General features: G+C 37.0%; 1 protein-coding gene and 1 long non-coding RNA gene across 2 annotated transcripts in view; one reads left to right on the top strand and one right to left on the bottom strand.

The window, feature by feature from the left end:
- Window positions 1–4969: 4969 nt before the first annotated feature.
- LOC115010190 (uncharacterized) lies at window positions 4970–5583 on the bottom strand. The gene is made up of 2 exons (XR_003832425.1): window positions 5453–5583; window positions 4970–5302 (listed from the first exon to the last, which is right to left on the bottom strand). It is a non-coding gene; the product is annotated as an uncharacterized LOC115010190 (long non-coding RNA).
- A 9210-nt stretch (window positions 5584–14793) lies between these two features.
- lsp1a (lymphocyte specific protein 1 a) overlaps window positions 14794–16031 on the top strand; it is a 36747-nt gene continuing 35509 nt past the window's right edge. The window contains exon 1 of the mRNA XM_029433954.1: window positions 14794–15195. Coding sequence (XP_029289814.1) covers window positions 15137–15195 — 59 coding nt within the window. The 5' untranslated portion in view covers window positions 14794–15136. The remainder of the gene's footprint in view (window positions 15196–16031) is intronic.

The following is a 16031-nucleotide window of genomic DNA, read 5'->3' as shown; positions in this document are numbered from 1 at the left end:
GAATACAAGACTGAAGTAATTTAATCTGTTGGATTACAAAGTAAAAAGTATAATCCGAACACTAAAATGTAAATATTGCACTTTGTACTAAAGAAATGGACGAAGAAAATGTTATTTTTTCTCTTTCATGAGTTAAAGGCATCGGTTATCATAAATAGTGTTCATTATTATAAATACATATTTACAGATAAATGTAAAGTATTGATTGTAATCTGTTACTACACAGCCTGCTTGTATTACATGTGAAGTTGTTTGAAAGCTGCATTTGAATTTATTTAGTTGATGCTCGAGAGGAAAAAATTCAAAATCAGTCCAAATATTCTCTTTTTATTATTATTATAATTATGTTTCATAAACGTGTTCAGCACATCTGCATCACACGACTTCCCAAAGTGTCCGATCTTCAATTTGTATAATTAGACGTTTTGTCCTGAAGAAAAGGTCACGACAATAATCAGAAGTTAGTTATGAAGCACAAACAGCCGATGTGATGAAAACAAGATTTAATAAACAGCCTTATGAGAAATAATACAAATAATGACTTCATATAAAACACTAAAAAACGTAGTATTTAAAAATAATGATTTAATATTTAAAAATAATGATTTAATATCTCAAAATAATGATTTAATATTTAAAAATGATGACTTAGTATTGTATTTCAAAATATTAATAAATTATTTATTTTGACTTACAGGATCTTTTTTGACACACACACACACACACAGACACACACACACACACAGACACACACACACACAGACACACACACACACACAGACACACACACACAGACACACACACACACACAGACACACACACACAGACACACACACAGACACACACACACACACAGACACACACACACAGACACACACACACACACAGACACACACACACACACACACACAGACACACACAGACACACACACACAACACACAGACACACAACACACACACACACACACACACACACACACACACACACACACACAGACACACACACACACACACACACACACACAGACACACACAGACACACACACACACACACACTCTCACACTCCTTGTATGGCACTGTGAGCTCGGCCTCCGGCCTGCTGGGGGCCCAGTACTCCGGGCCTCTAAAGTTTCCTCAGTTTCTAACTTTGTCCCGTCGGCCTTCGGGAGGGGGGGGAGGGGGGAATGGACGGACACGCCTCAGAGTTATATTTGGATCATGCGACTTCACCAAGACTCTTTAAAACACGCCGCGTTGTCTTTACTGCTGCGCTCAGATCTTTACACCAGCTGTCAAATAATTCATGTAAAAATACTTCTGCTGGTTATTTCTCTGGAGAGCTTTATGTTTTTATAAATATGTGATTATTGTTCTTGTCTTATTATATTTTAGTTTTAATTTCCTATTCTCTTCGCTCTTTAATTAGTATTTTTATTGTATTTAAATGTCCTTTTATAATATGTTTCTTTTGCACTTTGATGTTTGATGTTGCTTAAATGTATAAATGAAACTCTTATTCTGCGTTTCTTTATATTTCAATGTTTTCAATTTGTACTTTAACTACATTTACTACACAATCAGTACTTTACTTTAAGTACTTTAACTACATTTACTACACAATCAGTACTTTACTTTAAGTACTTTAACTACATTTACTACACAATCAGTACTTTACTTTAAGTACTTTAACTACATTAACTACACAATCAGTACTTTACTTTAAGTACTTTAACTACATTTACTACACAATCAGTACTTTACTTTAAGTACTTTAACTACATTTACTACACAATCAGTACTTTACTTTAAGTACTTTAACTACATTTACTACACAATCAGTACTTTTACTTTAAGTACTTTAACTACATTTACTACACAATCAGTACTTTTACTTTAAGTACTTTAACTACATGTACTACACAATCAGTACTTTTACTTTAAGTACTTTAACTACATTTACTACACAATCAGTACTTTTACTTTAAGTACTTTAACTACATTAACTACACAATCAGTACTTTACTTTAAGTACTTTAACTACATTAACTACACAATCAGTACTTTACTTTAAGTACTTTAACTACATTTACTACACAATCAGTACTTTACTTTAAGTACTTTAACTACATTTACTACACCATCAGTACTTTTACTTTAAGTACTTTAACTACATTTACTACACAATCAGTACTTTACTTTAAGTACTTTAACTACATTTACTACACAATCAGTACTTTACTTTAAGTACTTTAACTACATTTACTACACAATCAGTACTTTTACTTTAAGTACTTTAACTACATTTACTACACAATCAGTACTTTACTTTAAGTACTTTAACTACATTTACTACACCATCAGTACTTTTACTTTAAGTACTTTAAATACATTTACTACACCATCAGTACTTTACTTTAAGTACTTTAACTACATTTACTACACAATCAGTACTTTTACTTTAAGTACTTTAACTACATTTACTACACAATCAGTACTTTTACTTTCAGTACTTTAACTACATTTACTACACAATCAGTACTTTACTTTAAGTACTTTAACTACATTTACTACACAATCAGTACTTTTACTTTAAGTACTTTAACTACATTTACTACACAATCAGTACTTTACTTTAAGTACTTTAACTACAGTTACTACACAATCAGTACTTTACTTTAAGTACTTTAACTACATTTACTACACAATCAGTACTTTACTTTAAGTACTTTAACTACATGTACTACACAATCAGTACTTTACTTTAAGTACTTTAACTACATTTACTACACAATCAGTACTTTACTTTAAGTACTTTAACTACATTTACTACACAATCAGTACTTTTACTTTAAGTACTTTAACTACATTAACTACACAATCAGTACTTTTACTTTAAGTACTTTAACTACATTTACTACACAATCAGTACTTTTACTTTAAGTACTTTAACTACATTTACTACACAATCAGTACTTTTACTTTAAGTACTTTAAATACATTTACTACACCATCAGTACTTTTACTTTAAGTACTTTAAATACATTTACTACACCATCAGTACTTTTACTTTAAGTACTTTAACTACATTTACTACACAATCAGTACTTTTACTTTCAGTACTTTAACTACATTTACTACACAATCAGTACTTTACTTTAAGTACTTTAACTACATTTACTACACAATCAGTACTTTACTTTAAGTACTTTAACTACATTTACTACACAATCAGTACTTTACTTTAAGTACTTTAACTACATTTACTACACAATCAGTACTTTACTTTAAGTACTTTAACTACATTTACTACACAATCAGTACTTTACTTTAAGTACTTTAACTACATTCACTACACAATCAGTACTTTACTTTAAGTACTTTAACTACATTTACTACACAATCAGTACTTTACTTTAAGTACTTTAACTACATTCACTACACAATCAGTACTTTACTTTAAGTACTTTAACTACATTTACTACACAATCAGTACTTTACTTTAAGTACTTTAACTACATTTACTACACAATCAGTACTTTACTTTAAGTACTTTAACTACATTTACTACACAATCAGTACTTTTACTTTAAGTACTTTAACTACATTTACTACACAATCAGTACTTTACTTTAAGTACTTTAACTACATTTACTACACAATCAGTACTTTACTTTAAGTACTTTAACTACATTTACTACACAATCAGTACTTTTACTTTAAGTACTTTAACTACATTTACTACACAATCAGTACTTTACTTTAAGTACTTTAACTACATTTACTACACAATCAGTACTTTACTTTAAGTACTTTAACTACATGTACTACACAATCAGTACTTTACTTTAAGTACTTTAACTACATTTACTACACAATCAGTACTTTACTTTAAGTACTTTAACTACATTTACTACACAATCAGTACTTTACTTTAAGTACTTTAACTACATGTACTACACAATCAGTACTTTTACTTTAAGTACTTTAACTACATTTACTACACCATCAGTACTTTCACTTTAAGTACTTTAACTACATTTACTACACAATCAGTACTTTTACTTTAAGTACTTTAACTACATTTACTACACAATCAGTACTTTACTTTAAGTACTTTAACTACATGTACTACTCAATCAGTACTTTATTTTAAGTACTTTAACTACATTTACTACACCATCAGTACTTTTACTTTAAGTACTTTAACTACATTTACTACACCATCAGTACTTTTACTTTAAGTACTTTAACTACATTTACTACACAATCAGTACTTTACTTTAAGTACTTTAACTACATTTACTACACAATCAGTACTTTATTTTAAGTACTTTAACTACATTTACTACACCATCAGTACTTTTACTTTAAGTACTTTAACTACATTTACTACACCATCAGTACTTTTACTTTAAGTACTTTAACTACATTTACTACACAATCAGTACTTTACTTTGTGAGCAGATGTGCAGGTGAGCAGGTGTGCAGGTGAGCAGGTGTGCAGGTGAGCAGATGTGCAGGTGAGCAGGTGAGCAGATGTGCAGATGTGCAGGTGAGCAGGTGTGCAGGTGAGCAGGTGTGCAGGTGAGCAGATGTGCAGGTGAGCAGGTGAGCAGATGTGCAGATGTGCAGGTGAGCAGGTGTGCAGGTGAGCAGATGTGCAGGTGTGCAGGTGAGCAGATGTGCAGGTGTGCAGGTGAGCAGGTGAGCAGATGTGCAGGTGAGCAGGTGAGCAGGTGAGCAGGTGAGCAGATGTGCAGGTGAGCAGGTGAGCAGGTGTGCAGCCTCGCAGCCTCACAGTGTTCCCTGCAGGATGTCGCTGAGAGTGGAAGCAGACCCCAGGTCAGCTGCAGGTCGTCCTGCAGGTCAGCGGTCAGTAGAGGGCGTGTTTGTTCTGTGTGTCTGCGTTAATGATCGCTCAGTGAAACACGTCAGACATCAGACATGGAGGGTTCTTGTTGCAAGATGTTTGTTTATAATTCATGTTTATTGCATTTCGCACGGGAAGTGTTAAACATGGGATTGTGGAATTAATGTAAATCTGTTATTGGTCATTTACTTCAGTTTCACGGTCCAGCTGCTCTGAACTCTCCATCTTACATCCACGTGTGTCTCTTTACTTCCTGCCAGGTGAGAAGCCTCCTCTCTGCAGTGCTTCCCTCCGTCATGCGTTTCCTATGTGTTCAGCGATGTCCTGTCTCCAGCTGCAGGACTCTGGAAGCTGACAGGATGTGCAACCTGCAGGGACCAGATGGAGGCTCCTGAACACAACGCCAGAGGAGCGCGGGCTGCAGCGTCGACCTAAACAAGAAATAGATCATCAGATTTGACAACAAGCGTGCAGGCTGTACATAATAACCCGCAATGACTTTACAGCCGGGGTCAGTGATTAGGGTGTTTAAGTCACGAGGACACAGACTAAATAAAGGAACAATAACAACGTTCACTCACAGCACGATATATGAAGCTGATCACTTGTTCTCTGGGGAAACCTTCCCCTCAGTAAATTCCCCCCAAAAAGTGCAGCTGCAACATTTCCTATCAGCTGTTCCTGTCACGTGACGATGTTTCTGCACACGATCACACCTCAGATATATATTCATGTGAGAGGAACCATAATGATGAAGTGAAACACCAGCTACAGCGCAGAATGTGATGAAGTATAACAAGATAAACACATGACATAGATGCTGCTTCTCTCTCACCGGACGTTTCATTGTGTTTATTTCACTTCTGTCGCCACTAAACTGAAATAAGGAAGTTTTCTCTGCGTCACACACACATCTTGTTTACCTGCAGACAGTCAGTCCAGTCTGTCGGATGTTGAAGGAGAACGTTTTGTAATCTGCAGAAACATGATTTATATTAATTATAAGTCGTGACGATGCTTTTGCTTCATCTTTGTGTTTTTAGATAAATGAAATTGTTAAAATGGTTCAAACTCCTGCTTTATATTGACTCCTTTAGTATGTAGTCATCTCCTCCTGCTCTGCCTCACTCTGCAGGAATGCACCGTCCCTGCAGCGTTAACAAGGACGCATTCCTCCACCTGAAGTGCGACGCTGCATTACTCCGTCAGTAACCGCTCAGCGCGCCTCCTGCAGGCGGTGCAGCTCCCTGTGGGGGCTGCCAGATAACTGCACTGCCATAAAGCCGTCGTGAGTAAAACTCATAAAAAGCCAGAGGAGCATGAAGACACACACACACACACACACACACACACACACACACACACACACACACACACACACACACACACACACACACTCCAGCTGCCTGTTGGTTTCAGCTTCTCTGAAACACGACCTGCAGAAGTTTCCATGACAACACACAGACATCAAGGAACAAACAATAATTATTTACTTAAGTTTCTCAGATTTCACACATGAAACAAAAAGAAACATTTGCATGTTGTTACTGTAACAGATCCTCACACACAGGTTCATTATGTCCAGCGTGTAGTGCAGAACCTGCAGAACCTGCAGAACCTGCAGAAGCGACGCTTTTGTCCAAAGTGCAAACAATCCTGAGATGAAAGTCAGAAGAGCTTCAGATCACAAAGTGCAGCAGACAGAAACAACAGAAAGCTTTCCAGCTGCTGTGTAAACAGAAGGTGAGCAGACGACCTGCTGACGTGACGTCGAGGTGCAGCTCGTCATGTTGGAGCCCTCCACCCTCCACCTCGCCCTCGTCCCCCTGCAGACTTCATATATATATATACATGTATATATATATATATATATATATATATATATATATATATATATATATATATATATATATATATATATATATATATATATATATATATATGTTAATGTGTATATATACATATATATATGTATATATACACATTAACATATATATATATATATATATATATATGTTAATGTGTATATATACATATATATGTATGTACAGTAGGGTGTTGTATCCTGTACAGTCTGTAAACACTGAGACAAATGTATAATTTGTGATGTTGGGCGATATAAATACATTTGATTTGATTTGATATATATATATATATATTAAAGTATATATATACTCTCATGTATATAGCTAATATCTCATGCATCACTAATATAATATTATTCTGCATAATGTGCACGTTTTGTTCCTTTAACTGTAAGTTGATGTTTATACTTCTTGTACTTGAATAATAATGTGAATGCGACAGTTTATTGTTTACAGTACATTTTAAACAAACTCATGCAAAAACTGCAGTTTCTTTTATCCCCAAAGTTTTCATTGTGATTGTGTCGTCAGCAGACCTGCGTGTCATGGAAACCCGTGTTTATTTACCACCTCGGGTTGAACACAACAAAGCGCTCGTGTTCTCTCAGAACCCTGAAGGACACGAGCCGCACGCAACAGCTGATGTTGTGTTTATGGTTCATCTGTACAATCAGTTTTCTTCGGATCCTCTTTCCTCTCGTCAGCTTCTTCTTTAATGACGTGAAACTGGACCCGCGCGCACACACTGAGCCCCACAATGACGCCCTGTCTTCATGTGTTCCTCTGCCAGGGCCGTGGGTTCGATTCCCGCTGAATATGTATGCGCTCTGATGTTTACAGAATAATCCACAAGAGATCAAATACAATCCCAGACTTGTGTCCCTGAAGGTCACATTTACTCTGGTTTACATCTTATTCAGGAGAAATATACTTAAAGTACCAAAAGTAAAAGTGCTGAATAATATTATATTATTGATGCATTAATGTGTTCATCACTTTAATGCATCTGGTGAAAAACAACAACTATAATGTATTAATAATACATTATTTATATTATTCTGAATCTGCAAACTAAAGTTATCAGATAAATGTAGTAAAATATTTGCCTCTGAGATGAAGTGGAAATACTCAAATAAAGTACAAGTATGTCAAAATTGTACTTAAGTGCAGTAGTGCAGAGTAAATGTACTTACGGCATCGTCAGAGACTTTACATGAAGTAAGTTTTATACTTCTACGTCTCCGAGGCAAATACTTTACTTTATACTGCGTTTTATTGACTTTAAGTATGAAATGTGTTTTATTATATCTGCCCAGCAGTGAATGAAGTCAATGAGCTCCATCTTTACCAGCTGCAGCATTTCATTTAATAAATGCATTATTATTATAATATTATTCTGCATTATGAGAACTTCTGTGTATTTTGACGCAAAAGCTTTTGTACTTTTCCTGAAGTATTTTGTGTTAATACTTTTACTGTAGTACAAGATCTCAATACTTCTCCGTCCACTGTTCGCTCTCCTCACGGGACCGTCAGCTGCAACGTGAAGTTCTCTGTGTTTCTCTCCCTGATGCAGATTGTTGATGCAGATTATTGATGCAGATTATTGATGCAGATTGTTGATGCAGATTGTTGATGCAGATTGTTGATGCAGATTGTTGATGCAGATTGTTGATGCAGATTATTGATGCAGATTGTGATGCAGATTGTTGATGCAGATTGTTGATGCAGATTGTTGATGCAGATTATTGATGCAGATTATTGATGCAGATTGTTGATGCAGATTGTTGATGCAGATTGTTGATGCAGATTGTTGATGCAGATTGTTGATGCAGATTATTGATGCAGATTGTTGATGCAGATTGTTGATGCAGATTATTGATGCAGATTGTGATGCAGATTGTTGATGCAGATTGTTGATGCAGATTATTGATGCAGATTGTGATGCAGATTGTTGATGCAGATTGTGATGCAGATTATTGATGCAGATTGTGATGCAGATTATTGATGCAGATTGTTGATGCAGATTGTGATGCAGATTATTGATGCAGATTATTGATGCAGATTGTGATGCAGATTATTGATGCAGATTATTGATGCAGATTGTTGATGCAGATTGTTGATACAGATTGTTGATGCAGATTATTGATGCAGATTGTGATGCAGATTATTGATGCAGATTATTGATGCAGATTGTTGATGCAGATTGTTGATGCAGATTGTGATGCAGATTGTTGATGCAGATTGTTGATGCAGATTGTTGATGCAGATTATTGATGCAGATTGTGATGCAGATTATTGATGCAGATTGTTGATGCAGATTGTTGATGCAGATTATTGATGCAGATTGTGATGCAGATTGTTGATGCAGATTATTGATGCAGATTGTTGATGCAGATTATTGATGTAGATTATTGATGCAGATTATTGATGCATATTATTGATGCAGATTGTTGATGCAGATTGTTGATGCAGATTGTGATGCAGATTATTGTTGCAGATTGTTGATGCAGATTGTTGATGCAGATTATTGATGCAGATTGTTGATGCAGATTGTTGATGCAGATTGTTGATGCAGATTGTGATGCAGATTATTGTTGCAGATTATTGATGCAGATTGTTGATGCAGATTATTGATGCAGATTGTGATGCAGATTGTTGATGCAGATTATTGATGCAGATTATTGATGCAGATTATTGATGCAGATTATTGATGCATATTATTGATGCAGATTGTTGATGCAGATTATTGATGCAGATTATTGATGTAGATTATTGATGCAGATTATTGATGCATATTATTGATGCAGATTGTTGATGCAGATTGTTGATGCAGATTGTGATGCAGATTATTGTTGCAGATTATTGATGCAGATTGTTGATGCAGATTATTGATGCAGATTGTGATGCAGATTGTTGATGCAGATTATTGATGCAGATTATTGATGCAGATTATTGATGCAGATTATTGATGCATATTATTGATGCAGATTGTTGATGCAGATTATTGATGCAGATTATTGATGTAGATTATTGATGCAGATTATTGATGCATATTATTGATGCAGATTGTTGATGCAGATTATTGATGCAGATTATTGATGCAGATTGTTGATGCAAACCTTCATTTGGATGTTGTACGAGGGACTACTTTTTCTGGAGATGTTTTTATAATATCGCTCCCTGAGCTCCAGTTGTCGGGTTTGAATTCCGGTGCATAAACTCATCCGCCTGCTGCTGCTGGCTCTCGGTGTCGGGTGAGCAGCTCTGAGTGGGAGGTGATGAGAGGCAGCAACACACTCCAGGTTGCAGGTCAATGCTCCCTGAGCTCTGCTGCAGCGAGGGAGCAGATCTGAAGGAATAAAATGTTCTTTTGTTCAGCACGACCTGCAGCTTTAATCCGGTTTCACCCAAACGAGTAAAACAGACGAGGGAAACAGTTCCGATTCAGAAGAAGCTGTGAAGAAATATATTTATGACTTTGAACCTTTCATGTTGACATCAAAAGCACAAAATAAAAGTCTCACTCACTGAGGTTTTTGCCTTTTTTATTTTGAAAATTGATATTCCATAAAGCTGCTGACGGACTTTCTTTCAGCATTTCGATATGTGTGCAGATCCATAAAGCTGCTGAGGTCTCTGGTGATGTTTGAAAGCAGGAGTGATAGCGTCACAAACTGCAGTAAAGCTTAAGATGCACTTTGCATGTTGTGAATGTTCTGTACAATGTTCTGAAGAAACTCCTGAACCTGAATAATATCAGCTGATCCACATCTGCTCATCAGATACATTTAGAATATTCTATGCTGTTTACAAATGAATGTGTGAACAGACAATCCAGTGTATTATAATACTGTAACGAGGAATAACGTTTTAACGAACGTTCACCTTTTTGATGAAGGAAGAAAAACACTTAATTACTATTAAAGATCCGGCGTCAGCAACATGTAAAGTGTTGAAGTTCTGGCTCTACGTGATGTTTATTAATGCAGATATTTACTACTGTATACACACGTAGTGTTCTGCAGTGGTTCCAGCCCAGGGGTCGAGCAGATGGTCCAAACTAAGTTCTGATGCAGAATTTGTTTATTTTACCACTGATTCTATAATCTTATATTATATTATATTATACATCTATAATATTAAATAATTTGAGCCTCAAACTGAGTCTGAATCTGAAACTAAACTCGAGTTTACAAATTGAAAACATTGTGAGTGAATGATTTACTTTAGAAATGTGTTTTTATATATATATATATATATATATATATATATATATATATATAATAAGTAATATTTAAACAGTACAAGTATTTAAGTACCACAGCTTTCAATTTAATTTAATTTATAGAGCACTAAACATCGACTAGTTTGTTTATTAGTTTATAACTTCTCATTTTGACATTACAAACACCTGAAGTGATGACGATAATAGTTAGTAATAAGTTTAATAATATAGTAATAAAAGTCGTGTTTTCCACTCTCCTCACAAAATTATTAGTTTTTCAGATTTCATTGTGTAATAAAATGTAAACAGATTTGAGTTTAACTGTAAACACAGCTGTGAAAACAGCTCGTGCTCCTGAAAGACATGAAGACGCGTCAACGTCGTAAATCTTAAACAAGCTGCCGTCTGCAGATAAAGCAGGAAGCAGCCGGCCGTGTGTTCGGAGCAGGAAGTCAAGCAGCAGATTGTTGTGCAGCAGGAAGGTGGAGGAGATAAGACGACTAATCTTTATTGTTATTACTAACAAATCTATAAAAAGCATCAATTAGCTGATTGATGAAAACGTTCCTCTTCACGTCGCTCAGGACCGAAGAGTGCGTGATATTTTGGGAATAAAGTCCTAATTAAGTTTTAACTTTAATGTAATCTAACCTGCAATCATAATAACATTTTGATTGTTAAATATTATTAATGAAATTAGATTTGTTTTCATTATATTGTGACTTTGTTCCGATTTTTTTCTCATAATGTCAGATTCTATTCTCAGAACTTTGATTATGAATGATCAAATATTCAGAGCATATTTTCAGAATCATCATCATCTTTGCATTAATCTCAATCATCGTTAGCGTGAGCCTCCTGCGAGACGTCTTTTCTCAGCGGAGATTAAAAATGGAATCATATGTTTCTCAGCGCAGGGAGAGATAATCTGTAGGCCGGACCTGAGAACCATCACTCTGCAGCCGACACTGACCTGCAGCAGACGGAACCTGCAGAGGTGGAAACTCACTGCGTCGTGTTTGGACAGTGAACGCCACACTGCAGATTGTTAATCCCGCTCCGCCATCTTTACACACGTTTACCTGTTTTAGAAGCACAAAATGACATAAATCTCACTGAAACCAATACATCCTGAAACACAAACAATTGATCTCAGACTTCACAACGTTTATCTTCCAGAACGCGTCTTCTGTGAGACGAGAGGAAACATGAGAACATCAGAGTTCATGATTCTAACTTTGTGTGTGTAGATTTAAACTCTCCAACAGTTACATCACATAAAGCCTCATTTACATATTTAAACATGAACACTTGTAATATAAAAAGTACTTGTGTTCATGTGAGTCATGAAGTTTCAGCTGATGTGTTAGTTGAGAGTATTTTCTGAGTCTGAAGCTGGAAAAAGTTTCAGTTTGTTTTTGAGCGTCTGAGTGTCGAGGTTGTGTTCAGGTCAGCCAGTGTTTGTGGGAAAAAGCAGCTCTGTTTTATGATCACGAAGGCGGTGTGTGTGTGTGTGTGTGTGTGTGTGTGTATGTGTGTGTGTGTGTGGCGGGGGGGAGGTAGGTGTCCAAGCCATGAATCCACTTCCCAGAATGCCCTTTTGTCTGACGTGCCACCGAACAAGACTGACCGACACTCCAGGGGTGAATGGTGATGAGTGGGTTACCGTAGCAACAGCCGTGTGTTTGATTATGTGAGTGTGAGGGTTTTCTTTGGGGGGGGGAGACAAAGACGCAGAGTTTGTTTGTGTGAAGGGCAGAGAAACGGTTTCATGACCTGCGAAGACGTGTGTGTTGAAAAGAAGATTTTCTTTAATTATTCCAAAACTGAATTTCTAAATCAACAATTTTATTAATTTTTCTGGCAAATTTGTGTAGAAAAAAGAAAAAGGAAAAATAATGAAGACGATATGTTTTCTGTGGCTGCACAGTCCCATCAAATAGAAATGTTCGAGACGTTTTGTGCAGTATTTTATACACTTTTCAACAATCTTTGTAAACTCAAGGTTCAAAAGCAACCTTTAGCTGCACAGCACGACTTCGTAAAGGCCGGTGTGATGGTGAGTTTAAGATCATCTACGTACTTCTTCTGCCAGTGCTCACCTGAAAGAAAACGTCTTTGGTCCAGAAATGCGATGTAGTTACACAGAGCGAAAGACTTGTATTGTTTCTTTGGAAGAATTCTGAAATAAACGTTGGATGAATGATATTTATAAAACCGCTGAACATAAGTTCACTGGAAGCATTTCAGAAGACGTTCTGTAAGTTTGTGACGTTTAGAGGTGAAGCAGAAGGAAACAGCTAGCCTGTCCAGTCTTTATGCTAAGCTAGGCTAACCACATCCTGACTCCCAAAATGTTGAAATGAAACTCTATTCGCCTTCATCATCATCATTATCATCATCATCATCATCATCATCATCATCATCATCTTCACCTACTTTAGATGTTTGAAACACTTTACTGCTGATGTTTCTTTGCTTTTACAGGAAGTACACCGTTAGCAACATGTGCTAAGGTTAGAACAACAAGCTGATCAGTCAAACTATAGCTAGCATAAATGCAACACCGGCGCTGGAAGACGCCTTCAGGTTCCCTGCAGAGGCTGTATATAAGAAGTGGACGTAGTCACCGTGACGTTGCCTGTTGGCCGTCGCCATCTTGTTTTTCTGCAGAGACACAAACGGCAGTAAGTACAAACAAATGCAGAACAGACATTTCTAGGGACCAAAATGTTACAATTAACTTTCATGAAGTGAAAACACAAACTATGAAAGAGTTCAAGTTAACTTGACTCATCAAGTTTATGTTTACTGAGGTAATAAATCAAGTGAAAAGTCGGCTAATTTTCTCATAGACTTCTATAGAACCAGAGGAGTCGCCCCCTGCTGTATGTTTGAGAGAACGTAGGTTTAAGGCAGTTCAGCATTGGCTTCACTTTTTGGACGCGCTCGTGTGTCGGCGTTCATTGGTGTGCAGATCACCGGGACGAAGAAAAACAAATAGTTTTTGTATTTCCAGTATCGTAGCGTCAGAGATGTTTTTCAGTTTTACAGCTTGTTGTGACTTGTTGCCTTTAGGGAAGAGGTTGTTGTTCGTACAAGTGTTTAAAATGCAATACTTTTATAAAACAAAACTCCCATTTTAATACTGCACAGCTCTCTTTTTACATTTAATACAAATATACTGTACATATATTTTTCATATTCTTATTGTATATGTTTTTGTACACTATAAAAAAAAGGTACTTCTAAAAACAGTTTTTATTATTATAATCCTTTCAATATTTGCTCTTTTTTCTTCTCTTACTGTGTTTTTTTAAATACCAAAGCAAATTCCTTGTATGCGAAAACCTGCTTTACAATTTACACATCTACGTTTACAATAAACCAAATTGTGAAAATAATTGACCAAAGATCTCAGAATAAATACAAACAGATCTTTATGATTTATTTTATTTCACTGAGCCGGACTCACACCGAAGTGTGACAAGGACACTTTTACTTTTAGTGACGGTTCGACTGTTTCCTGCTAATCTGCTGCAATCAGAGGGAGATTGAAATGTGAAGTCGGGGACGGTTCAGTCGTGGATTAGGGGGGTCGTGTATCGTCTTTCATTCCCCCTCAGGGACGAACACATGACCCGGCAGAACAGAGAGGCAGCAAAGAAGGAGAAAAAGAGATGTTGGGCCCCGCTGCTCTGAGCTCTTCAATGAAAGCCACATGTAGGACAGAGGGAGGGGGTGAGGTGTGTGTGTGTGTGTGTGTGTGTGTGTGTCAGTGAGTGTGTCAGGGGAGGGGGGGGTGTAATAACCCAGCCGCCTCCGAGAGAGGAGAGAGTCACTCCGAGCTCCGCTGACATTCCCAACCAGCATTGCAGGGGAGTAAGCTGTGTGTGATATACAATAAGAAAGAGTGTGTGAGTGTGTGTGTTCGCACCAGAGGAGTCTTTAACAGTGTTACACACACACTTCATTTTCAGCTCTGGGCTTCGGTGCGGCTGCAGGACAGAACGCTGCTTCAGTGTCGCGGTGGAAACTGAAGAAGAAGAAAAAGAAGAAGAAGAGAAAGTGGATCTCAGAGGCCGGGTTGTGATCTGTTTTGTTTCTGCCAGAGGGAGAGAAGAAGAAGAAGAAGAATTAAAAGAAGTAGTAGAAGAAGAAAAGAGGCCAACATGTCCAACGCTCTGCTGAGGAGAAACTCCAGCAAACAGGGTTTACAAAACCTGATGAGGTATGTCATCGACCCTTTCTCTGGTTTCTGTTTGTTTCTGTTGTACACACACAGAAAGAAGCCACTCAGGTTAATATTCAAACACTACACACACATTATCTCACACACTCTCATTCACTCCAGTTTTTAAACCCTATTTTTATATCTGACTGAAGAAGTCCATCACCTTCTGAACGGAAATGTCTCTGGAGAAAACATTTCATATCTGCAGAAGAAGATAAAGAGTGTGTGTTTGTGGTAAACACGTCTGTCTGAATGGGAACAATGGGATTACTGGGAGTGTTTTGGGTCACGCAGGGATTTAGGGTTTTTGGAATCGCCCATGTTCTGCTCAGTAACCCTCATTGTTTCCCAGATGTATTAGTGTTTAAATAAGCTCAATCATGACTGAGTCCAGACGCCCGAGGCTGTTTCGCAGAGAGGGGAAGTGGTGTGGTTGACCTGTGTCAGAGGTGAAAGGTCACCTGAGCCTTTTGTTTTTCTGGGTGGCGACACGTCCTGTCGTTTTTATTTTTCTTTCCTCCTGTGTCAGGTTCCAGCGCTTCGTCCTGCTGCTGTATTCGCTCTGTGATATGAGTTTTCTGTACCGTTTCTCCTCCATGTTTCCAGTTGACGGGGTCTCTGCGCTCGTATTGGTCAACGTCACCCAACACGGCGAGAAGTTTGTCAAAGAATCTGAGCATGTCGCTCTCGCTCCATCGTCCCCTCACTCGCGATTTTCCAAAGTTGGAAATGTCAACAAACATCTGAAAGAGTTTAAAAATCAGGACATTTTCAATTTCTTAAAACCTTCATAAGGTCGTCGTCATTTTGACATTTAGTTTGATTTGGATCAT

The sequence above is a fragment of the Cottoperca gobio genome, chromosome 6 (assembly GCF_900634415.1).
Source record: "Cottoperca gobio chromosome 6, fCotGob3.1, whole genome shotgun sequence".
In the NCBI taxonomy this organism is placed as follows: Eukaryota; Metazoa; Chordata; class Actinopteri; order Perciformes; family Bovichtidae; genus Cottoperca; species Cottoperca gobio.
The sequence above is the reverse complement of the archived record's forward strand: the minus strand, read 5'-3'. Positions and strand labels throughout refer to the sequence as shown.